The sequence below is a fragment of the Xyrauchen texanus genome, chromosome 48, assembly GCF_025860055.1.
Source record: "Xyrauchen texanus isolate HMW12.3.18 chromosome 48, RBS_HiC_50CHRs, whole genome shotgun sequence".
NCBI classification, from domain to species: Eukaryota; Metazoa; Chordata; class Actinopteri; order Cypriniformes; family Catostomidae; genus Xyrauchen; species Xyrauchen texanus.
The window spans coordinates 5,794,023-5,821,187 of NC_068323.1; the positions used below are offsets into that span (position 1 = coordinate 5,794,023).

The following is a 27,165-nucleotide window of genomic DNA, read 5'->3' on the forward strand; positions in this document are numbered from 1 at the left end:
ACATTCTCAATAAAAGAGCTATTTCCTCATTCCCTGGGTCACCTTGCCCACAAATGCCATTCTCACGGCAACCTGGTGCCACATTCCGGCAGTCCCGGCACCCCGGACACAGACATCTCGCTTCCGAACCCATGACTGGAGGAGAGGTTGGAGGGATGGCTGTCCCCTTCCACCTTTAAGGTGTACGTAGCCGCTATAGCTGCACACCACGACACAGTGGGTGGTAAGTTCTTAGGAAAGCACGAGCTGATCAGTCGACTTGTCCCTAAATGGCTGTTCGACACTCATACCAGCATCAGGGGAGGTTACGTGCCGGCCATGTGAGCTGGCTACGTAGCACACAGTAGTCTGCCCGTTTCGCACCGCCAATCCACATAACACAGTTCAGCTAGTTGTGCCGTTTTTGTAGGGGACCCCTAGGGTCGCTACATCGACAGAACGTCGAGTGAGTGACAGATAGGGAACGTCCTGTTACTTCTGTAACCTCCGTTCCCTGATGGAGGGAACGAGGCATTGTGTCCCTCCTGCTACAACGCTCAACTTCCCGCTGAAATGGCGGGACCTTATTCTCGGCTCCTCAGCACAAAACCTGAATGAACGGTATGCATGCCAGCTCCATTATACCCATGTGTCCGGGGGAGTGGCATGCAAATACCACTCGCCAATTCCCATTGGCTTTTATCAAAGATCAGAGGTGTCTCGGGCTCCCAAGAGTGACCCCTAGTGTCACTACATTGACACAACATCTCATTCCCCCATCAGGGAACGGAGGTTATGGAAGTATCCAGGACGTTTTGGGATATCACAGTTATTCCTGAAGAGAATGATCCACCAAATCAGAGAATCATGGCAAATAAAGTGCATCAAAAGAGCTCTGCTGCAATGCACTGTGAATGATGCAATCAAGTCACTCTCCCTACACTCCCAAACTACTTGTATATTTGTACTGTATATAAATATCTGAAAATGTTTGCAATACAATCACTATATTTGTTTCTAAACTTATAATCAATAACTTTCATTTAAACTTTTACTTTGAATTGTTTTATAGCTTACTTTTCCATTGTTTAAATCTTTATTTTTTGTGATTTTTCACAGAAAGCTGAAGAAGAGACTGTGGTGGAGTACATCGGTGTCTTCATGAGAAGATAAAATACTCTCATAAATCACACCCAATTAAACCACAAAACCATGCTTCCCCTCAACAGTATTTCAGCTTCCCAGAATTCTCATTACCCCTTTATTCTTACCTGCCAACAGGAGAGAAGAAGCACTTCAATGGCAGTATCCTGTATATATCCCAGTCACTTCAAGAGAACTTTCATTATATGTTTTTCTATTCTAGCCTAACATGAATAACCTTAAAATCTGTGTTTAATGTTACATATTAGCTTACTTCAAATGTCAACAAAACATATCTATCAGATTGGGACCTGCTAAGCATTCATATATATCAAGCTATTCAAAAAAGACAATACTAGCCTAAAAAATAATTATGAGTTTCAATAAAGTCCAGGTGCCATTGTAGTAAATTATTTATCACTCTTGTTGAACCAGATTGCCAAATTAAACAAACCACTGTCCTCCTCCTCCTCTTGTTTAGTCGTTCAGCAGATTCTCGTTAACGATGACTGATTCACGCATTTTGTTCTTGAACAAGTGTACCAGTACATTCAGTTCTACATTCATTCAGACTCAAACGACCGACTCGAACTTCTGCTGGTAAAACCAATGAGATGCTCCTTAACACAGTGTTTCTCAGTGGTTGGGACCCACTAGGGGGCCTCAGCACACTTCCAGGGAGGCCTCAAGATCTCTTAATACTGTGTTTTGTCATCATTACAGTAGAAGTATCAAAGGAATGTTATATTAGATATATCTTATAATATAAATATCTAATTGCTTATGGGGGGCTTTTGGAGTCAAAACATTTGAGAACCACTGACTTAACAGACTCGAATGCTATTGGTTCACACCATAGTCAGTCTCACAGACATGAAAAGTGCGTTCATGACATTTCCACTGATTTGAGCTATACGATTGCCTTCAAAATACCATCTCATCGTGTCTTCTTGTTTTCTTATATATCCAGTGTGTAGAGACAGCGAATCCCCCACATTCACTGACACAGATATTTGCTCATCAGCTGCAGAAACAACTGAGACAGAAGAGTAGAAATATTCTTCATTAGCTTTAATTCTATAGAAGTCATAAATTCATGCACATTTACCGTGTTATTATTATTATTATTATGTTAAACTCCACCCTCTATCGGACGACAGCCGCGCCTCTCTGGGCGGATCAGAGGCAGACCTCCAGCCCCTGGTGGACGGAACGCCCCGCCGCATTCTCGGGGAACAGAAGGGGTCTCCCCCGCCCCTGGCAGCGGTTCTCCCGCTCCAGGTGGTCGGCAGTGAGCCTCTCCACGCTCGCGGTCGGCGGTCTTAAACCTCGCTGTGTTTCAGCGGCCGGTAGGCGACTCCTGCGCCCCTGGCAGCGGCCCTGACCGCTCCAGGTGGTCGGTTAGGAGCCCCTTCTCCCCTCGCGGTCGGCGTCCATCGTCCTCTTTCAGGCGGCTGGGCTCCTCGTCCCCCGGCAGATGGCCGCAGCTGCTCCGTTGGGGTGGACAGTAGTGGCGAGAACTCTACTACGGCGTATCCCTCCTCCTTCCCGGGTTTCCGGCACCAGTGTAAAGGGATCAATGGAAAGGAGGAGGCGAGAACCAGCTTGTCAATATAAATAATAGTTTAATATAAAACTTAAACAAAAGACAAACACACATATGATGGACATGTCCGTAAACGATTTCTCTCTCCCGCACAATCCTCTCCAGTTGACCTTTATCCCCATGGTTCGAATTACGTGGGAGCCAGTGGGAGCTGAGCTCCCATAGAGAGAGGATGAGCTCCCATGAAAGCAGTAAAATCATACACCTGTGGGGGTCTCTAAAAATCATCAGCACCATTATTTTAAATTACAAATAAAGCATTTTTTCCTTCAATATATTCCTTCAATGTTTATGTTAACCCTTTTGCACGTATGATCGATCAACACCGGTGTGATTAGAACGGTCAGTGCATCACGTGATCAACTGCTAAATTCAAACGTGCTTTCCCGCTTTGGCTGGCGCTGAGCCAGAGACAGACGCGCTCAGTGCTGCTGTCATGTATCACAACCATAGACAGATCAACTGTTCTGTGTTTTCAACCACATAATGTTTATTTTAGGTTTCAGACATTTAAATACACATAAGTACTAGCAAAAAATATTTTGAGTTTGTAAAATACACACTGATGTCTAGGGAAGCGGCAATAATAATCTTTTCCATTAACGTTACGTTACAATAAGACACGTTTTCATATCAGATACACATTGTGTAAGTAGCTTTACATTTTACTCTATTCTTCTCCCAGTTCACCGGCCACTTACTTTCATGTATTTCGTGAGAAGTTGAGGAATTGACGTGTTGTAAAATAACATGGCGCCGCCCATCGCACATACAGCTCAACTAACTTAACGCGATCGTTATAAAGGCGTTTAAACAACAAAACACATCCACTTGCACATATTTGACAATCGGAATATCAGTGTTTCATGTTATAGCTAATACATTTGTGAATATTTGTATAAAAAGGAAAAATGACATAAAAGCAGATCATCATTCATTCAGCGCTGTGTTGTGGTTGCGCTGTGTAACGTGACAAGCAATGATGCGTCACCATGGAAACATTAAAGTGACAGGTTCTAAATAACGGTCACCTAGAATAACTCACGCTGGGGATCAGTTAGAATATTTTAGAAATAGTGTAAAGTTCAGAACCAGCAACCATGCCACCAAAAATAAAAAGACTGCTACCAACATCAGGTACAACTTTGGCAAAATTCGGGTTTATTTAAAAAAAAACAAAAAACACCATCAGAGGACAGTCTACTCGTTTCTCTACTCCTGTATTAATAAACATTGAAATCAAAAGAATCAAGTGCAGTGTTAAGCAATTATTTATCACACACACCACGCCTGCTTATAGGCTACTTTTTTTTTTTTTTAAGAGACCCCCACAAAGATGAAATCATAATTCGAACCCTGTTTATCCCTCTCGGGAGGCTTGATTAGCCTAATACGGGACCGGGTGTGTACGATCACGACCCGGCCCCGCCCTCCGCAGTATCATTTAAACCTGTTTATTCAGTATTCAGAAGGAAAGGTAGAGGATTAATAGGCTTCTGAATAATGAATGAACATTCCATTTATACTCATTTATGCACAACACAAACTACTGACCTTTCACTTCTGAATCTGATTATATGATGATCATTTGCAACATCAGCACATTGAATAAACTCCAATACAGCGTCAAACAGCCATGATCATTTCTTGAAGAAATGAAGTGTCCATCATTTCTATCCAAGAGAAGCACATGGGAAATATAGTCGACCAACAGAATTGAATTAGCACAATTTTATCCCTGAAGTACTGAGTTTGGGGATTTGTCCAAAATGTCACTATTTGTAAAAAGGATCCGGACAGTCTGGAGAAAGTTGAGTCGCTGGTTTATACTGAAAGTAATTTGATTTAATTAAATGTTCTGGTTATAATATTTGGAGTAAGATGACCCCGTGTATCTAAATCAGTATTTTCTTAAAGACTTAAAAATGTTTCACACAGAAGTCAATGTTTGAACAAATGCACATTTATAATTTAAGAAAATGCTTCTAAGATTTTGTGGTTGCTTCCTCAATAGCACAAATCATCTAATTTAACCTGCACCTCCAAAAACAAACAAACCCTCTGATATAATCTCAAGAAGACTGTTACGAGCTATTCATGAATCAAAATTATAATCAAATACAAATTGTTGCACTTCAACAATAAAGATATATAAAGTTTTATTTAATAAAACATTGATACATGTAAAATGCACATTTGTCATTAAGCAGACGCTTCATCAACATCACTCCCTATATACTGCAACTTTACAGAGTTTTGTGATACATTAATCTAACATTTTATTCTATTTTTTTTAGCAGGTAAGAAACCTCTCTATGCCCAAAAGAGTGTGTTATAAAAAGTAATTTATGCACAAGACAAACCACTGACCTTGAATCTGACTTCAAGAATAGAAAGCTTTGAAAATTACAAATCTGATATCAATAGAAAATAATGTCACTTTCATATGAAAGAAAAATCTGAATTATGTGTAAAAATGTTATTTAATTAAACAAGATTCTCAAACAAACTGTGCAATTAAAAGAGCTCATCCCAAATACAGTTCTTTATCAATTAAAATGCATATTTCAGTCTTGTCACAAAAGTTTGTTTTGGTAATCTGTCATCCGACGACTCGTTGGCCTCCGTGGTTCGGAGGAGTCGACGACGACTCGTTGGCCTCCGTGGTTCGGAGGAGTCGAGACGTTGGCCTCCGTGGTTCGGAGGAGTCGACGACGACTCGTTGGCCTCCGTGGTTCGGAGGAGTCGAGACGTTGGCCTCCGTGGTTCGGAGGAGTCGAGACGTTCACTCCGTGGTTCGGAGGAGTCGAGACGTTCACTCCGTGGTTCGGAGGAGTCGACGACGACTCGTTGGCCTCCGTGGTTCGGAGGAGTCGACTCGTTGGCCTCCGTGGTTCGGAGGAGTCGAGACGTTGGTGTTACGATCCTCGGTATCTGTTTTGTGTGGGTTGTTGTTCTGTATGTGTGCAGGGATTGGTTGCAGTCGGAGGAGCTACTGACGTGGATCTACTGATTCACCGCCTTTAAAAGGGCGGCATTAACTGAAAATGGAAGCTCATTCTGGCGTGGGCCTTGTGGCATGAGGAGCTCCGGACTCCTTCTCCCGTCGACAGATCCCAAAACCTTTAATCTGATTATGTTCGTTTGTTTGAGATGAGTTAAATCGGTTTTGATTGTATGTTTTAGGAGCGTAGGGGTGTCCTGTCATTTTGTTTTGACTTTGTTTGCGATTTGTTTATTTATAGGGAGTTAGGGAAGTTTCTTTGTATTTTGTTTATTCTCCCGATTAGGTAACTTAAATATATGTTTGTTTATAAGTCTATTTTGTTTATTATTTTGACCTTGGGGCACCCTGAAGTCATTTCTCCTTTATTTATCATCTTTTCCACTTTATAATAAATTATACTTTTTGTGGAACTTAAGTTTGTGTCTTTGGTGATCTGTCGGCTGGGGCTGTGTTCCGAAATTTCTCGTCAAGCCGTCCTTGTAAATGCGATCCAGTGTTTTTCAGGACTGTTTTCAGATGTGCCTACTCAGAGAAATGTCATTCAGCATGATATTGAAGTGAACGATCATCCACCCATTAAGCAACATGCGTATCGGGTCAATCCAGTGAAACGTAAAATCATCGAGTCTGAAGTGAAATATCTATTGGAAAATGATTTTGCTGTCCCGAGCACAAGTGCTTGGAGCTCGCCTTGTCTGCTTGTTCCGAAATCGGATGGTACCCATCGATTTTGTACGGATTACCGTAAGGTAAATGCGATTACAAAACCTGATTCATTTCCACTACCGTTAATGGAAGATTGTGTGGATAATGTGGGATCGGCTCAGTTTGTTACAAAGCTTGATCTTTTAAAGGGGTATTGGCAAGTTCCCTTAACTAAACGTGCAGCCGAAATATCTGCTTTTGTCACTCCAGACAACTTCCTGAATTACACTGTGATGGCTTTCGGGCTTCGGAACGCGCCGGCGACTTTCCAACGATTAATGAACACCATATTAGCTGACGTTAAGCACTGTAAAGCGTATCTGGATGACATTGTGGTGTATTCGTCCAGCTGAAAGAACATCTAGACACCTTATTCACTGTTTTCACGCGCTTGCTTAATGCTTCCCTTACGTTGAATTTGTCCAAATGTGAATTTGCCAAGGCAACTGTGATGTATTTGGGAAAACGGGTTGGACAGGGACAAGTACGTCCTGTAGTCCAGAAAGTACAGGCAATTGTTGGTTTTCCTGTGCCTCAAACCAAGCGTGATCTTCGCCGTTTTTTAGGAATGGCAGGCTATTATAGAGCATTTTGCCGAAATTTCTCTGATGTGGCTCTACCGTTAACTAATCTGCTCCGTGCTTCACACAAATTTGTATGGTCTGATGAATGTCAACATGCTTTTAAAGCTGTAAAAAGTTTGTTGTGTAGTGACCCAGTGTTATCTGCCCCGGATTATTCACGTTCCTTTAAACTTGATGTTGATGCTAGTGCCACCGGAGCCGGAGCAGTTCTTTTGCAGGATGATGTTCACGGAGTTGAGCATCCAGTAGCCTACTTTTCGAAAAAGTTTTTGCCCTATCAGTTACACTATAGTACTATTGAGAAAGAGGCACTTGCTTTATTACTAGCGTTACAACATTTCGAAGTGTATGTGGGATCAAGTTCTATTCCCGTGCTCGTCTTTACTGATCACAATCCACTTGTATTTTTGTCTCGAATGCGTAATGCAAATCAACGCATTATGCGTTGGTCCTTGTTTATTCAAGATTTTAATCTTGAGATTCGCTATAAAAAGGGCAAGGACAATGTTTTAGCAGATGCCTTATCTCGTTCTTTTAGTTTTGTTTAAAAATCACTAATGATTTTTCTTTTTGTGTGAGGGTGTTACGATCCTCGGTATCTGTTTTGTGTGGGTTGTTGTTCTGTATGTGTGCAGGGATTGGTTGCAGTCGGAGGAGCTACTGACGTGGATCTACTGATTCACCGCCTTTAAAAGGGCGGCGTTAACTGAAAATGGAAGCTCATTCTGGCGTGGGCCTTGTGGCGTGAGGAGCTCCGGACTCCTTCTCCCGTCGACAGATCCCAAAAACATTAATCTGATTATGTTCGTTTGTTTGAGAGGAGTTAAATCGGTTTTGATTGTATGTTTTAGGAGCGTAGGGGTGTCCTGTCATTTTGTTTTGACTTTGTTTGCGATTTGTTTATTTATAGGGAGTTAGGGAAGTTTCTTTGTATTTTGTTTATTCTCCCGATTAGGTAACTTAAATATATGTTTGTTTATAAGTCTATTTTGTTTATTATTTTGACCTTGGGGCACCCTGAAGTCATTTCTCCTTTATTTATCATCTTTTCCACTTTATAATAAATTATACTTTTTGTGGAACTTAAGTTTGTGTCTTTGGTGATCTGTCGGCTGGGGCTGTGTTCCGAAATTTCTCGTCAAGCCGTCCTTGTAAATGCGGGACGTAACTGTTGGCCTCCGTGGTTCGGAGGAGTCGAGACGTTCACTCCGTGGTTCGGAGGAGTCGAGACGTTCACTCCGTGGTTCGGAGGAGTCGAGACGTTCACTCCGTGGTTCGGAGGAGTCGACGACGACTCGTTGGCCTCCGTGGTTCGGAGGAGTTGACGACGACTCGTTGGCCTCCGTGGTTCGGAGGAGTTGACGACGACTCGTTGGCCTCCGTGGTTCGGAGGAGTCGAGACGTTGGCCTCCGTGGTTCGGAGGAGTCGAGACGTTGGCCTCCGTGGTTCGGAGGAGTCGAGACGTTGGCCTCCGTGGTTCGGAGGAGTCGAGACGTTGGCCTCCGTGGTTCGGAGGAGTCGAGACGTTGGCCTCCGTGGTTCGGAGGAGTCGAGACGTTCACTCCGTGGTTCGGAGTCGTCGAGACGTTGGCCTCCGTGGTTCGGAGTCGTCGAGACGTTGGCCTCCGTGGTTCGGAGTCGTCGAGACGTTGGCCTCCGTGGTTCGGAGGAGTCGAGACGTTGGCCTCCGTGGTTCGGAGGAGTCGAGACGTTCACTCCGTGGTTCGGAGGAGTCCAGACGTTCACTCCGTGGTTTGGAGGAGTCGACGACGACTCGTTGGCCTCCGTGGTTCGGAGGAGTCGAGACGTTGGCCTCCGTGGTTCGGAGGAGTCGAGACGTTCACTCCGTGGTTCGGAGGAGTCGAGACGTTCACTCCGTGGTTCAGAGGAGTCGAGACGTTCACTCCGTGGTTCAGAGGAGTCGAGACGTTCACTCAGTCGTTCAGAGGAGTTAACCCGTTCACTCCGTCATTCTGATGAGGTGGTGGATTCACTGCATCATTCTCCTGTAAATAAAACACAGATTTCAGTTACAAAAACATTCAGAAAATAACTGAAATTACACAAGAGAAACTACCAGCACAACAGTCATCTTTCTGTGAATAAAGTCCTGTTTGAAATAAATGAATAAAAGCAATAATCCACAAGAGTTCATACATTACAGTGAAGTCCTCTTATCTGTGGTCAAATCACTGTAATGTACAGCCTCTATTGACTTACTGTTGAATCTGTTGAATCTGTTCTTACAGTCACCTTTAGCTTGTTTATTTGGGGTATTATTTCCTGTAAAGCTTCTTTAAATCAACATCTGACTATAAACTATACATGCTGCTATACAAATAAACTCACTTGACACTAAATAAAGACATTTTATTGCTTTTCTTTTCTAACGTTCTTTTAACTTGTTAAACCATATCAAACTAAATGTCTTGTATTGAACAGTCTGACATAAAATCTGTGGACTGATATTTTCTGCTCTTATTTAAGCTCTCAGCAGGATGTTCACACACTGACTGAAAACACTGAAGTCGTAAAGCACAGAAAATAACGTCTCAAGTGAAATCAAATACACGACTGCATCTGTTGTGAATTGAGTTTTGTGCAGTCAGAGATACAGAGAGATTCAATGCACATCATATCTTACCTGATCATCACACGACTGCTTTTGACCTGTTTTAAAAACAATAAACTCATTAAACACAGATTCATTTGTTCATAAGTAAATATTTGCACATTTTCACATCTTTTAAAGACTCGTTTTGCCCAATAAATCTCATATTGTCCTCTTTTATATCAGCTGTATGTAATACTTGCCCTGATGTCTTCTAAGATGATGATAAACTCCAGCAGTCACTGCAGTCACGAGCAGCAGAACAACAACACTTATACCTGCTATTACACCTGAAGACGGTCCTGAATCTGTAACAGTTAAAGAGACGGTCATTAATGAAACTTCTGTGTGTGTCCAGACAGTGTCACAAAGTCCTGCCCGTCTAATCTATAACAAACACTATGAAACATCAGCAGATCTGAGAGAGGAAATATGAATCTGATTCAGCAGAATATTGCAAATGGCAGCAGCTTGAATTCAGTGTGTGTTAAAGTACTGATTGCTCAGAAACAAGACTGTAACTTGTGCTCCTGCTCTCTTTTTCCACCACCTGACCATTTTCTCTCTCTTTTCTCTCTCTCTGTCTTCCATTGTCTCTCGCTCAGGTAGTATGCATACTTGTTTCATCTACATATTTATAATTTGTAACGATCATATCTAAATTGTACTCATCTGACTTTACTGTTATTAAACATTTCCTCTTTAATGTCTAGTTGAATTTCACTGTGTAACTAATATTAATATGAAACATTTTAGTGATTTATATTGTATAACATTAAGATCATAATAAGGTTTTAATGCTCTCACATATTATTGAACTATTCTAACTGCGCATATTTCTGTTGTTGGTTTAAATAGCAGAATGTGTTAATAGACAGACAAGAAATGCAGTTTTATTTAATCTTGGTGTTAAAGGGAGAGTTCACCCAAAAATAAAAAGTCTCTAATTATTTAATCACCCTCACGATATCCCAGATGTGTTTGACTTTCTTGTGTCTCGGGTGAACATGCCAACACGATTACGTCACACGCGTGTAACACTCCTGACCAAAAGCATGATTTAGAGTTAAAAAGTACTTCAATATTGATATTTTTTCACACCAAAAGCAATCGTATCGCTTTAGAAGACATTAATTTAACTGCTGGAGTCGTATGGATGAATTTTATGATGACTGTCTGTGATTTCTGGAGCTTCAAATTTTTGATCACCATCCACTTGCATTATAAGGACCAGCTGAGATATTTTTCTATTTTTCTTCAAATGTCTCCTGCTGAATAAAGAAATACACATCTGGGATATCATGAGGGGGAGTAAATAATGAGAGAATTATCATTATTAAGTAACTATCCCTTTAACATTTCTTCAGTCACCTGCATTACAGTTTGAATCAATGCTATCAATTAAATACACATTAAACAACTAAACTGCACTCACTAATGACTGTAACACTGAAGGTCTTTCTGCTGCTGAAGCTGATGCTGCGACGACGACGACTGATGCTGCGACGCGACGACTGATGCTGATGCTGCTGCTGCTGCTGGTGATCTCTAGTTGATATTCTCCAGTGTCTGTGATTCTGCTGTTTATGATGGTAAGAGATCCAGTCTGATGATTCAGCTTCAATCGTTCTCGCAATCTCTCATTTCCAGTATCACACTGCACATCTGTACAGGCCTCACTGGGATTCCCATTGATCTGAGCTATGCGAATACCATTAAAATACCATGTGATCCAATCATTTAGTTTTTCAGTTACACCAGAATCTAAAGAGACAGACTCTCCCTCCTTCACCTTCTTAATTACATCAGTCCCAGAAACACCTGAAACACAAATGCACAATCAATCTTTTTAGGGGAGGAACAAAACAACACTTCAGCTTCAGATATGGTGACTCTGTCAATACCATCAAATCTCAATGATTCTTGAATCATGAAGTTTGTTTTCAAGACGAGTAAGAACATGTTGATGTTATTGACGTGGACACCATATCTGATTTGGGCACCGTCTGTTCATCAAACAAAGTGATTTTTTACTTAAAAGTGCTCGAGTCGTGTCATCTTTTACTGGGGTTTTGTTGTGTTTTTGTCCTTTATGGAGCGAGTCACTTTATACCTTCATAATATGACTAAAGGATGTGTGAAGATTTATTTTCATTTTGTGCTCCATTAAAGAAAGTCAGAAGAGTTTGGAGCATTATGGTGAGAAAATAATAATAATAGAATTTAATTTGGGGTAAATTATTCCTTAAATGTGATGAGAAGGAAAATCCAGTTTAAGATGGGAACTGTGTTTTGGGACATGACTGCTGGTCATTAACTGGTCCATTAGCTGGAGACCAGGTATCATGTTGCAAAACACAGTTAACAGTTTAAACTGGATTTTCCAGCAGTAAGTTTAGTTTTAAACATTTATTAAAAGACTCACCAGCTTCGACAGTAAAACTGAAGATCTTCTCACTGAAGTCTGAGCTGATAATATGTAGTAGATAATTTCCAGTGTGTTCAGTTGTGATGTTTGTGATGGTCAGATCTCCAGTCTGATTGTTCATCTGCAGTCTGTCTCTGAAACTCTCATCACAATGTTCATCAGTGCAGATCTTCATGTCATTTCTAATGATTTGAGCTATACGATTGCCTTCAAAATACCATCTCATCATGTCTTCTGGTTTTCTTATATATCCAGTGTGTAGAGTGAGCGAATCCCCCACATTCACCAAACTGGATATTTGCTCATCAGCTGCAGAAACAACTGAGACAGAAGAGTAGAAATATTCTTCATTAACTTTAATTCTATAGAAGTCATAAATTCATGCACATTTACACAGACGTGTTATTATTATTATTATTATTATGTTAAAGCTGCCTAACCTCCTTTTAAAATCCACTCAATCCCACAATTCACAACCTGCATTTACATCAAATCTTCTTCACTCGAGTCTCCGAATTAAAACGTCTAGGTCACAGATGTAACCTCCGTTCCCTGATGGAGGGAACGAGACGTTGTGTCGGAGAAGTGACACTAGGGGTCTCTCGAGCACCGAATATACCTCTGATCTATGAAAAAAGGCCAATGAGAAGTTGGTAGCTAGTATTTGCATGCCCCGCCCCCGGACATACAGGTATAAAGGCGAGGAAATATGTCAAGTTCATTCAGGATTTTTCTAAGGAGCCGGAAATGGTCCAGCCACTACAGCTGCTCGGCTCAGCGACGTGGCCGGGAGGACACAACGTCTCGTTCCCTCCATCAGGGAACGGAGGTTACATCCGTAACCTAGACATTCCTCGTCTGTCACTCTCTTCGACGTTGTGTCGGAGAAGCGACAGTAGGGGTCCAATTTAAATCACGCCATGCGCTGAGCCGTGTACGTGTTCTGCTAACACAGCAGCGGGCAGGTATTTTACGTGCCAAGATGACCAGCTGTGTCAGACTGCACGTACCCTTCCCCAATGCCCCAAAAAAGTTGTCGGAGTCCTTCTGGTTACCCTAGGCATCAAATCTCTGTGCTAAGGGCACCAAGGGGACGAGTATTTTTGACGTACCCAGTGGGGCGGAGCAGGTAGTACGGCGTCGGGAGGCGAGGATGCGTCCCGAGGCTCTAGTGCTGAGAAAGGACTCAAAGCACTTACCTTGCTCCGCACACCCGGCATGGGGCGGGTTAGTGACTGAGGAGGAGGTAGTGGCGTCCTCTGGACTCATCAGAACCGGCCGGCCGGGGGACAGTCGTGGGGCTGAAGACGGGGGGACCGCGTCCAGCATGCCGGGACTGTTGAGATCTGGTGGCAGAATGCCGTGAGAACGGCATTTGCGGGCCAGATGACCCAGAGACAAAGGAAATAGCTCTTTTATTGAGAATTTGGGTACCGCTGCCCAGTCTAAGGGGAGCGGCAAATGAAATAAATTCAACAAAAGAGCCTTCCGGGTCCTCGAGGGGTCTGTGAGACGGGGGGCGTCTGCTTCCTGCGGGGCGCTCGATGCGTGGGCTGAGAGCTGGGCCAAGGTTGAGGCGGAGCAGCCTGTTGTCTCTTCGCAGGGGGACGCCCTCGGCGAGCAGACGGGGCATGGCCCATGGCGGCAGACTTGCGGTGGGGCAGGATATGAGAGGGTAAAGTCCTCGACGGTGTTGCCGAAGAGGCCGAACTGGGAGACTGGTTCGTCGAGAAAGCGAATCTTGTCGGTCTCACGGATCTCGACCAAGTTCAGCCACAGATGACGTTCCTGGACCACGAGCGTGGCCATTGCCTGCCCTAGTGACTGCGCTGTGTCCTTCGTGGCTCTAAGGGCGAGGTCGGTCGCTGAGCGCAGTTCCTGCAGCACATCGGAATCAGGGCTACCCACGTGCAGCTCTTTGAGTGCCTTGGCCTGGTGGACTTGCAGGAGAGCCATGGTGTGCAGGGCGGAAGTGGCATGTCCGGCGGCACTGTAGGCCTTCGCTGTCAGCGAGGATGTTGTCCTACAGGCCTTGGCATGGAGCACAGGGCCACCCCGCTAGGTGGTAGGGTTTCCGGGACACAGTTGGAGCGCAACAGCCCTATCCACCGGGGGAATCGCCGTGTACCTGTAGGCCGCTCCGCCATCGAGGGTAGCGATAGTGGATGAGTGAGTGGAGAAGGGTGCTCTCCACAGTGACGTCAGCTCATCATGCACCTCCGGGAAAAACGGGACTGAGGGGGGGCGCGGCCGTGAGCGGCGTCCAGACCCCAGGAACCAGTCATCCAACCGCGATGGCTTTGGGGAGGACGGAGGGTTGCAGTCGGCCCGGGAAAGCATATCAGACATTTGCGCGTCAGCCTCAGCTTGGGTGTGCTGGCCCGAAGGCAGCAGCCCAAGGGAGTCATCCGCGTCAGACGCCGCGCTCTCCGATGCAGCGGTGAGCTCAACCACTTTGAGCTCCAGAGGATAGGCAGGCTGGCTGTGAGGCGAGCCGCTGTTGCCTCAAGCACGGACGGGAGTCAACAAGCGTGCCGGGGGACGGGTGGTCCGAGGGGGGGGTACCCGACGGAGCCGCACCTGCTGCCATCCCCAGATCGCTTCCAGCGCCACTCGCACCGTCCTCAATCCCGTGGGCAGGAGGAGCAATGCAGGGGGCGGCTGGAGTGGCTTGCTTTCTGTTGAAAGCGAGCCGCGACCACAACGTTGCCATGGTCATGCCCTCGCAGTGAGGGCATGAGCAATCCACAAACGCAGCCTCGGTGTGATTGCTGCCCAGACACACGAGACAACGCCCATGGCCGTCTGAAGCAGAGAGCATTCTACTGCATCCAGGAACTACACAGGGGCGGAAAGGCATCTTTAGAAAGATGCGTCCTGATAAGGACGTTCAACGCCGCTGTGTATTGCTCTTTTAGTGAAAATATACTCTTTTAAATAACTCTCTTAGAGTTTGGTTTCTGCACTGTCGAAGCACCCAGGGGAAAATTGCACTGCCGTGCAAGAAGGAGAAATAGCCGCTGTAATGCGCCGTCAATCCAACAGCATGCAGAGCGTCAGAGGAATACTGGAATTGGTGTGACTTCAAGCGAACAGCATGCACAACCATCGGCTCCGAAGAAATTTCCTGAATGAACTCATAGTATTTCCTCGCCTTTATACCGGTATGTCCAGGGGCATGGTATGCAAATACTAGCTGCCAACTTCTCATTGGCCTTTTTTCATAGATCAGAGGTATATTCGGTGCTCAAGAGAGACCCCTAGTGTCGCTTCTCCGACACAACGTTGAAGAGAGCGACAGACGGGAACTATTATTAACAAATAAGAGATGAATGCCTGAAATTCATAACCTGTTTGTCAATGAACTAAAACAGTTTGACTAAAGCTATAAAAATTTAAATAATACAAAACAGGTTAATATGACCCTTTATATTTATCTACCGGTCCTCATGAATATTAATGAGTTCATAAGAGATGTTTTTAATCTGTTCGTGACGTCATTAATTCTGGTTTCGGCCGACACAAACATGAACTAAAGAAATATATATTCACATTGTTTTCACACAAACACATTAAACACTCTTATTTTAAACAGTGACGATTAAGTAATAATAGACCAATTTCTGCAGAAAATAACGAGTTTATCGCTGAAAATGAAACTGCGTCACTTCCTTGTTCTTTACTGTTGACAGAAAGAAAGAAAGAAAGAAACAGATTCATGACTTACCATCCACGAGCTCAATCACAATCACAGCGAACAAAATACAGAGTTTTTTCATTTTCACCGCTGAAAAATACATGAAGTGATCCGGTCCCAGAAAAAACGAGTTTGAATTCACCAAAACTGAACGAGATAATGACCTAAATCTGTTTGTTCTGTGTAGGAGCTAAGGTAAGATGAATACTTAATTATAATATAATGACCTCAAAACTAAAAGATTGAACATGAGCACTATGCAGAAAGTCGCTGGTGTAAAAAGAGGAAATAAAAAATCCCGGAAACACGTCAGATATAAAAGTGGGCGTCACACTTCTTTTTTTTGTGTGAAAACCTAAATCATCAATCATGTACTTCTTTGCTATGCACCAGTTTTTCAATAGAGAAAGTTTTGGATGTGCATTATATTATATATAATAACAATAATGATCCATATTCTTCACATTCTTTCTTCATTTGTCTTTTGTGGTCTACCATCCTGACAATGTTTTGGTAAGATAAAGAAGGGGGGACTTCTGAACAACCTGAAGCAGCAACACCCTTAACAGTTGCCATGACATTCTCAATATCAATGAGTGTGTGTTTGTGTGTGTGTGTGTTCATCCTAATCTCACTAGTATTCATGATTGTACTTATTACTGATCACATTCAATTGTACATTTCTTTAAAACTTCCCAGTTCATTATTCCCCCTAATGTACTTGATACAAGTGTTAGATCCAGTGTTGACTCTAATCCTGATTTCACTATTCCCAACATTTAAGCATACCAAGTTTTCACTGCCATCAATTCTTCAATTCTTCCCTTATATCTGTTCTTTCTCCACCCCATAACAATCTGCACATTAAAATCCCCACCATCTCAACCTTTCACCACTCTGACCTTTTATATTATATATGTCAAGTATTTACCCACTTTAAACATTCAATTTTTTCATGCAGTCTACATGACATTTTTTCATATGCTGCGACTTTCCCCAATTCTGTAACCCATTCTTGGAAAGATGGTGAACTGCCAACCTCTCATAATAATTTGTCTTCCTATTTGATACTTATTTGAATCCATTCGGTCATCTCTACATCAGAGCATAGAGAAGGTTGGACTCCAAGGACATTAATGCCTGGACAGAATGGAAAGCAACATTCTGACATATCTTGAACCTTGGACCAAAATTCCTGTATTTTAGAGCAGGACCACAGAGCATGCATCAGGTCTCCGTCCTCCATCTCACATCGCCAGCATTCGGCAGAGTCCTTCAGACCGAGCCTAAATAGCCTGCTCGGGGTCCAATAAAAACGATTCAATATTTTACATTGGATAAGTCGTACTCCAGATTCCTTGACATTACATTACAATTTGTATCTGATCCAATCTTCATCACTCCAGACTACTTTAAGAGCAGAATGGGAACTATAACCTACTTTATCCATTAGCAATCTGTAATATGCTGATGCATCATGCCCTCTACCCCATGCTCCTAGGATTGTAGACAAAATATTATCCTCTTGTGGAGCTTGACTACAAGAACCAAAAGTCGCACATAACACATGCTGTAAATATCTCAAAAATTGCACTTTATTAAGTCCAAAAGCTTGGGTTAACTGGTTAAACGATTTCAAAGTGTTATTCTCATAAACATCCCCTAACTTCAGAATACCCCTCGTTATCCATTCCTTCCACAGAAAAGTTGAATTTCCAATGTGCAATTTGGGATTCATCCAAATACTTGAAGCTGTGTTCAAAAAGGGATTAAACTGAAATATTCTCACTATTTTCTCCCAAGTTGATTGGAGATGTGATATTATGTGGTGAGTCTGTACTGTTTGAGATAATTTAATGGATAAGCATTGCAGTGGCGGCAGCGGTAGCAGGATAGATTGCTCAACATTAAACCAAGAAACGCCCTCTCAGGAGGGAGGGACCAGTGAGCCAGATGTCTCAAGCTGAAGGCGTACTAATAAAACATACATTTAGGAAGTCCTAACCCCCTCTATCAACTGGCTGTTGCAACTTGCTCATATGCAGCCAAGGCCGCTTACCATTCCAGAGAAATGTAAACTTAGTTATCCTTTCAAACTGTTTGAAATATTGGAGTGGAATTTCAACTTTGTAACCTGAAAGTTTAAAAAAATAATGAATAATTTCTAACAAACACAGCACAGACTTTTGGGGCTCTGAAACAAACAAAAGTATGTCATCTGCATACAACATCGATTTGTGAACCGATCCCCCCACAGCAACCCCAGGAAAGCCTGTACTTGATCTTATAGCTTCCACGAGTGGTTCTAAGGCCAAATAAAACAACAGGGGGGATAATGGAGATCCTTGCCGGGTCCCTCTTGCCTTCATAAATTAAAAAGAAATCTGTCCATTAGTCTGCACCACAGTGTAAGGTCGCGTGTACAGTAAACTTATCCATTTAAAAAACAAACTCCCAAACCCAAAGGTTTTTAATGTCTCAAATAAGTAACCCCATACCACATGGTCAAAAGCTTTTTCCACATCCGGTGAAATCACTGCCACTGGCGAATTTACGTCAGCCATTGACCACATAATATTAATAAGTCTCCTAATGTTATCTGCCCCAGTTCTTACATATATAAAACCCACCTGATCCACATGAATCAAAGAAGTAATTACACTGTCCAGCCTGTTTGCCAGGATTTTAGAGAGAATTTTAACATCCACAGGAATTAAAGAGATCGGACGATAGCTCTTACACTCAGTTGGGTCTTTAGCCTTTTTAAGAATAAGGGTAATTAACGCCTGTGACAGGGTGGTAACTCACCTTTCTCCATTGCCTCATTATACATGTTAAGCAGCAATGGAGACACCTCAGCAGTATAGCACTTAAAAATCTCTGCATGTAAAGCCATCCAGCCCAGGAGACTTAGAGAAGGGCAAGGACCTGATTACTTCTACAATTTCATTCATTGTAATGGGGGAATCAAGTTCCTGTTTCTCCAATTCAGTCAACTTTGGTAAATTTAATGAGTTCAAAAAATCCTTTATATCTAGATGTGTATAAATCCATATAACATTTTCTAAAAACATAGTTAATATCCTCTAACTTAGTAACAATTATTCCTTCAGTAGACAGAATAGCAGGATTTATAGCAGACATTTCTCTTTGCTTAATATAGTTTGCCAGAAGCTTGCCCGCTTTGTCCCCAGATTCAAAATATTTCTGCCTTGTTCTGAACAATCCAAACTCCACCTTCTTAGACAGTATATCGTTGTACCTTTATTTAAATCACGTTAAATATCTCAAACCTTCATGTGTGGTCTTTTTCATCATCTCTAATTCCCTCTTTTTCATTTCTCTTTCCAATTTAGCCAGGTCTTTAATATTACATTATTATATATGATGCACACTGAATAATATAACCCCTTAACACTGCCTTCAATGTTTCCCAAAAGAGTCCTGCAGAGGGCGCCGTTACCACATTTGTCTCTATATTTTAATTTCAGTTCTCAAAGCCCCCTTAAGATCAGATCTGTGAAAGGGAAGAATTGAACCTCCATCTGTAAGTAAGTTGCCTATCCTAATATGGAGTCATTTCCATGCATACCCAAGCATGATCTGAAATAATAATGGTGCCGATAGAACAGGTCGAGCAAGAGACGAGATTTTGATATCAAATAATAATAGATTCTAGAGTACATCTTATGAGAAGCAGAATATAATGTATAATCTCTCTCATCTGGATTCAAAAGCCTCCAAATATCTACTAATCCAAAAGCTTTGCACATATTTTTTATCTTTACACTAGTTTTGGTCATTTTACATCTTACATCCACATTACTGAGGAACTCACATGGTCCGTCCACACTGAGGCCGTTGTGGAGAAGGCTCACCAGCACCTCTTCTTCCTGAGACGGCTGAGGAAGTTTGGAATGAACCAGCACATCCTCACACGGTTCTACACCAGCACTGTAGATAGCATCCTGACTGGCTGCATCACCGCCTGGTACGGCAATAGCACCGCCCACAACTGTAAAGCCCTGCAAAGGGTGGTGTGAACTGCCAGAAACATCATCGGAGGTGAGCTTCCCTCCCTCCAGGACATCTATACCAGGCGGTGTGTGAAAAAAGCTCGGAGGATCATCAGAGACTCCAGCCACCCGAGTCATGGTCTGTTCTCACTGCTACCATCAGGCAGGCGGTATCGCAGCATCAGGACCCGCACCAGCCGACTACATGACAGCTTCTTCCCCCAAGCAGTCAGACTGTTGAACACTTGATCTATCAGGATCAATAATTAGCACTGCACTTTATTCATCTATAATCTCACACTGGACTGTCAACATATTCTCCTCAATATACTACTTCATATATAGCCTATATATATTTCATATACTCCTTACTTATTGTATTGCATTTTGTGTATTCTATATTGTGTGTATTTTTTACTGTACATTGTATATAATTATTGTGTTGTGTAAGTATGTGTACATCTGATATGTAAATTGTGTTGTGTAAGTATGTTGTTTACTGTAATTGGTATATGTCTCGTCACTGTCATGACTGCTATGTTGCTCGGAACTGCACACAAGAATTTCACCTACTGTTGCACTTGTGTACATGGTAGTGTGACAATAAAGTGATTTCATTTGATCTTATCAAACTACACCGGGTCGAACACCAAATTCAAATACCCACATAATACTTGTAGAAAAACAGTTTGTTCTGTGTATGAGCTAAAGTAAGATGAATAAATTACATAGTTAATTACAATATACGATAATGAACACACCAAAACATAAAGAAAGAGGACGTATTAGCGGGTAACAGTTCACTCTTCTTCTTCATCAATGGCCGTTCACTCCTAGGAGGATTACCGCAACAGACCGTATTTTATATACTACATCCTTTTGCCTAAGAACATGATGCTCTGCTAAGATCATAGAGCTGGTTGTTGATCCGTCATCAGATGGTGTGTGTTCAGCTCCTCCATCCTTTACCAAATCCCCACACAGTCCCAATCCAAGCATTGCACCAAATTATATTCTTCTATCTAAACATGTGTCATGTAGAAAGGTAAAAAGTGCTTTATACACCTGTGCATCTGCCAGACCCAAAATATCATCTACACTTACTGATCTACCCTCAATGCTCTCAAATAAGTGTTTAACATATACCAACAGTACATGCTCCACAGTTTCTAACATCCTACAGTTGTCACACAATCCATCTCTGTGCTTACTCATAACTGCCAAAGTTAAGTTTAAGCCTGTATGTCCCAGTCTGAGCCTAGCTAACAATACTTCCTCCCTTCTATTCATTCCTATAGACCATTTACTTGCCACGATCACCTGATTTTATAAAGCCACCTACCTTTCCTACTACTATCCCATTTTCCCTGCCATTCTTTATTTAATTCCTTCTGAATTATAGCTTTCATCTCACCTTTCCCCACTGACACTTGAATATCTACTTCTCTTTTCCCAACTGCACTTTTGGCTAATCTATCAGCAACCTCATTTCCTAACACCCCAACATGTGCAGGAACCCAATAAAACTGTACTATCACTTAATTTACCGTTAACCTGTGCAACAGAGAATAGACTTCCAAGAGTAAATTTTCCCTTTCTGATCTTGCAGATAAAATACCATTCAGGACTGAAACTGAATCAAAGCATATAACCTTCTTTTTTTGCTCTATCCATTGCAAACCTTCTATTATGGCAATAATTACCAATAAACAATTATTTAACTTTTGACTCATCTTTATTTTAAATTTAGGTATCAACACTCCTGTGCCAACATTTTCAAGTCAAGTCAAGTGGTTTTTATTGTCATTCAACCATATACAGTTAGTACAGTACACAGTGAAACGAGACAACAGTCTGGCCGTGAGGGCCCGAATGCTTTGGTACCTCTTGCCAGATGGCAGGAGGGTGAAGAGTTTGTGTGAGGGGTGTGTGGGGTCGTCCACAATGCTGGTTGCTTTGCGGATACAGTGTTTTTTGTAAATGTCTTTAATAGAGGGAAGAGAGATCCCGATAATCTTCTCAGCTGTCCTCACTATCCTCTGCAGGGCTTTGCGGTCCGAAAGGGTGCAAGTCCCAAACCAGGCAGTGATGCAGCTGCTCAGGATGCTCTCAATAGTCCCTCTGTAGAATGTAGTGAGGATGGGGGTCCGCCCATAGGGGGACCGTACAGTGTAAAATACACACAGGGGATTAATCTGTCTTGTTTACTGTCTTGAACGCGGGTCGCTTAGACGTGTGTTTGGTGTGTGCGCGCTATATTTGTGTTGACTTGTCCCCATAGTATTCGCTGATAGAATTGTTAGACTTGTTTAAACTTGTCACGTAGGATTCGTTGCTAGATTTGCTTAGACTTCGGGTTGGTTAAACAGTGCTTCACTTGTTTTAGAGTATTATTTCTTGCTAAAGTGCAGCATAATTTATTTGCGCTGTACAGAAGTTGCGTTTGTTCCCACGCAACCCTGAGTTTCGGTTTCGGGTGACCATGTGACTAGCTTTGTTGTGATAAGTAGCATTAAGGCGTGGCTGCTTATTTCCACTGAACGGCTCGAAAAGTGGTTATTTATTGGACTTAATGCTGACGCGGAAGCGGCAGCGGAAGTGGTGGCCCTCGTGTGAAGCCCTACTTGGGTAAAGACCAGCGAGTCTACCTGTGCGAGTCCACCGAGCAAGGACACTGACAAGGCTCCACTCACCAAAGCACTTAAGTATTTTTCTATTCTATCTCTTTTATTATTTTACTTATACATACATACTAACATGTCTAGTCCACTAATAACACATGCCTTCAAGCACATCCCTGTTATCTGTTGTAGACCGTTCACAAGATACAGATGCAAGACAAAACGCAACCCACACAACCTACGGCCGCTCTGCACTTCAACACCTGCTCCACTCTCATTCTCAGTGGGACTCTGGAACTGCCAGTCTGCTGTGAACAAAGCTGCCTTCATTACAGCTTTCGCCACGCAGTCCACCCTCAGCATCCTGGCACTGACGGAGACATGGATACGTCCTGAGGATACAGCAACACCTGCTGCTCTCTCCAACAACTTCTCCTTCTCCCACACCCCTCGACATACTGGTAGGGGTGGGGGAACAGGTTTGCTCATTCATAATAACTGGACTTTTTCACCACAGGCTTCACTATGTAACAATACATCTTTTGAATTCCATGCCATTACTACAATGCAACCCACAAAATTACATGTTGTTGTCATCTATCGCCCCCAGGTCAGCTGACAAGCTTTCTTGAGGAATTGGATGTCCTGCTGTCCTCCTTGCCAGAGAATGGCATGCCACTTGTGGTTCTTGGTGATTTCAACATACACCAAGACAAACCCCAGGCCATTGAACTGAATACTCTTCTGGCCTCATTTGACTTGGAAAGACTACACACCACAGCAACTCACAGGTCGGGCAACCAGCTGGACCTCATTTTTACACGTAACTGTACCACCTCTAATATTCTTGTTACACCTTTACATGTCTCTGATCACTACTTTGTTCAATTCAACATGATTCTCCCATCCATTGTAAAACCGACCCCACCTTTGGTTTCCTTTCAGCCGTAACCTCCGTTCCCTCTCACCCTCTCGCTTTTCCACTGATGTCTCTGCCTCTCTTCCCACAATAAATGTATTTTCCATGCTTGATGTAAACACTGCCACAGACACACTTAGCTCTACTTTAACAACCTGTCTAGACAACATCTGTCCTCTCTCCTCTAGACCAGCACGGACTACACCACCCAGCCCCTGGCTGTCTGAAGTCCTTCGTGAACATCGGACTGATCTCAGGGCAGCTGAGAGGAGATGGCGGAAATCTAAAGATCCAGCTGATCTAGGTAAATATCAGCTTCTGCTCGCAACTTTTTCAAATAACGTTAAAACTGCAAAAACTTCATATTACCAGACCAAGATCAACAGCACCACTGACACTCGTAGCTTGTTTAGAACATTTAACACACTTCTCTGCCCTCCCCCTCCACCACCTGACACATCACTGACAGCATTTTTTACTGATAAGGTTACAGCCATCAGCAATACATTCACAGCACCACACCCTGTCAAACACCTGGCTCCTGTATGCAACCCTTCTTTCCCTATGTTCTCTCCTTTAACTGACACTGAGGTCTCTAAACTCCTCCTCTCCAACCACCCCACAGCCTGTTCCCTTGACCCCATTCCATCACACCTTCTCCAGGCCATCTCTCCGTCCATCCTGCCGGCACTTACACACATAATTAACACATCCCTTCTTGCAGGCACTTTTCCCACTACATTTAAGCAGGCTCGAGTAACCCCACTGCTGAAAAAACCTGCACTTAACCCCACACAGATAGAACACTACAGACCAGTCTCTCTCATCCCATTCATGGCAAAAACACTTGAAAGGGCAGTTTTTAATCAGATCTCCGCCTATCTCTCACAGAACAAGCTGCTGGATGACAATCAGTCGGGCTTCAAAAGTGGACACTCCACTGAGACTGCCCTGCTGTCTGTCATCGAGTCGCTGAGACAGGCGAGAGCTGAATCGAAATCATCCGTTCTGATTCTGCTGGACCTTTCTGCTGCCTTTGACACAGTCAACCATCAGATCCTTCTCTCCACCCTCTCTAAACTGGGTATCACTGGAACTGTGCTTGACTGGTTCAACTCTTATCTCTCAGAAAGGTCCTTTGAGGTAGCATGGAGAGGGGAAGTATCCAAGCCACACCAGTTACTTACTGGGGTACCTCAGGGATCAATGCTTGGGCCACTTCTCTTCTCCATATACACAACATCACTGGGACCCATCATCCAGTCACATGGTTTCTCTTACCACTGCTATGCTGATGACACGCAACTCTACTTGTCTTTCCAGCCCAACGACACCACAGTGACCACTCAAATCGCTGCCTGTCTGGCAGACATCTCAGCCTGGATGAAGGAACACCACCTTCAACTCAACCCTCCCAAGACCGAACTCCTTGTCTTTCCAGCCAACCCGGCTGTTGAACACAACATCACCGTGCAGCTGGGTCCAACTACAGTTTCACCTTCCAAAACGGTCAGAAATCTAGGGGTAACCACTGATGCACTAAATTTCACAGACCACATTTCAAAAATGATTTACACTCTTCAATATCAGGAATAAAAGATTTACACTCTACAATATCAGGAAGATAAGACCCTTCCTCTCTGTACATGCCACACAACTGCTCGTTCAGTCCCTTGTAATAACTAGACTGGACTACTGTAACGCTCTCATTGCAGGCCTTCCTGCATGTGCTATTAGACCTCTCCAAATGATCCAGAATGCAGCAGCACGTCTGTCTTTAATGAACCTAAGAGAGCACATGTTACACCACTCTTTGTTTCTCTCCACTGGCTGCCGGTTCATGCACGTATTAAATTCAAGGCCCTAATGCTGGCATATAAAACAGTCACTGGGTCTGCTCCAGCATACCTAAAAACATTTATGCAGAGCTACGTTCCCACCAGAAGCCTGCGGTCGGCTAAGGAACGTCGCCTTGTCGTACCTAAACAAAGAGGCACCAAAACACTTTCCCGGACTTTCAATTTCATCATACCACGGTGGTGGAATGACCTTCCCAACTCAGTCCGGGAAGCTAACTCTCTCTCTATCTTCAAAAAACGGCTAAAAACACATCTTTTCCAAAAGCACTTAACCGGTCACTAAAAAAAAAAAATAATAAAATAAATAAATAAATATTTACATTTCTTGTTGCACTTAAATCTGTTTTGTATACTATTATGATGATAGTGAAACTTTGTAATATGGCACTTTTTGTACCACTGTCTCCCTAAGATGATTCGCTGATGTTCCTCCTCTTTTGTAAGTCACTTTGGATAAAAGCGTCTGCCAAATGAATAAATGTAAATGTAAATGTACAGGGGCCCGTCCTGTTGAGCACGTTTTCCAGTACAGAGTAGTTTCAGTACCCGTAGTGGTTCTGGTCAGGGAATTCCTCTGCTGAATTCGTGGACCAGAGGGCTAGGGAGGAGTTATCCAGGGAGCCGGGTTAGTGGGGTTTCCTGTGATAAGAGCGCACGTGATCGCCTCAGTGGAGAGGAAAGGTAATGGGTGCAAGCGGTACACCTGGTCAGTTGTTCCGCGTTACTGAGTTCTACAGGCTCGGACCTGAGAAAACACAGGACGAGACCGACTCAACCCTGAGACTGTAAAATCTCGTAAAGGTATTGGGTGTTGCCCAGACTGCTGCTCTGCATATGTCTGCTTTGGAGGTGCCATTGGCCAGTGCCCACAAGGATGCCACACTTCTCATCAAGTGTGCTCGAACCCACAAGGGGGCGGGCAAGGCCTGGGTGTGATAGGGCAATGCTATGGCATCAACAACCCAGTGGGAAAGCCTCTGTTTGGAGACAGCATTCCCTTTCCGCTGTCCACCAAAGCAGACAAAGAGCTGCTCATCTAAAGCTCTGCGCGCGGTCCACATAAGTATGCAAAGCATGCACCGGACACAGCAACGAAAAGGCTGGCTCTGCCTCCTTCTGGGGCAGCGATTGCAGGTTCACTACTTGGTCCCTGAAGGGGGTCATAGGAACCTTGGGCACGTAGCCCAGTCGTGGTTTTAGGATGACATGAGTGTCTACTGGACTGAACTCCAGGCAGGTGTCGCTGACAGAGAACGCTTGCAGGACCCCAACCCTCTTGATGGAAGCGAGCGCGATCAGGAGGGCCATCTTCAAGGAGAGGGCCTTGAGCGCTACTGATTCTAGCGGCTCAAAGGGGGGTCTTTGAAGGCCCGAGAGGACCACTGAGAGATCCCAGGAGGGGAACAGTCTTGGCCGGGGAGGGTTCAACCTCCGGGTGCCTCTAAGGAACCTGATAATCAAGTCGTGCTTACCCAAGCTAACCCGTTAGCGATAGCCGATAGCGGATACATACACCTTCAAAGTGGAGGGGGACAGCCAACCCTTCAAACTCTCCTGCAGAAATGAGAGCACTGACCTGCCTGCGCACCTCTGCGGGTCTTTGGATCGGGAAGAACAGATTCAGAGCGGTTGCGATCCTCCTGTGTCCCGAGAACGCCTCTACCTGGCGGGATCGCACGGTGCTCACCTCCAAGGCCTGTAGGATGACGTCATCACTGACCTCCACAGCCTACAGTGCAGCTGGACAGGCCGCCTCTGCCCTGCATGCCATGGCCCTCCTGCAAGTTCACCAGGCCAAGGCACTCAAAGATCTGCACTTGGGTAGTCCTGAACCTGACGTGTTGCAGGAACTGCGCTAAGCGACCGACCTTGCCCTCAGGGCCACAAAGATCCCAGCGCAGGCCTTGGAGGTGAGCACCGTGCGATCCCGCCAGGTGGCGGCGTTCTCGGGTCACAGGTGGATCGCAACCGCTCTGTCCACCTGGGGGA

At 43.7% G+C, this 27,165-nt stretch overlaps 1 protein-coding gene across 2 annotated transcripts in view; it reads right to left on the minus strand.

Annotated features, from left to right (window-relative positions):
• The window catches only part of LOC127639896 (uncharacterized), a 269,802-nt gene that overhangs the window by 21,658 nt on the left and 220,979 nt on the right, over window positions 1–27,165 (minus strand). Inside the window, exons 4-6 of one of the 2 annotated variants that reach the window (XM_052122218.1) lie at window positions 9,840–9,944; window positions 9,670–9,695; window positions 4,891–9,031 (exon numbers count right to left, since the gene is read on the minus strand). The exons of the other annotated variant lie outside the window; for it this stretch is intronic. Of the exons in view, the coding sequence (XP_051978178.1) occupies window positions 8,960–9,031; window positions 9,670–9,695; window positions 9,840–9,944 (203 nt within the window). The 3' untranslated portion in view covers window positions 4,891–8,959. Of the gene's footprint in view, window positions 1–4,890; window positions 9,032–9,669; window positions 9,696–9,839; window positions 9,945–27,165 lie in introns of those variants that run through there. 2 annotated transcript variants of the gene reach the window in all.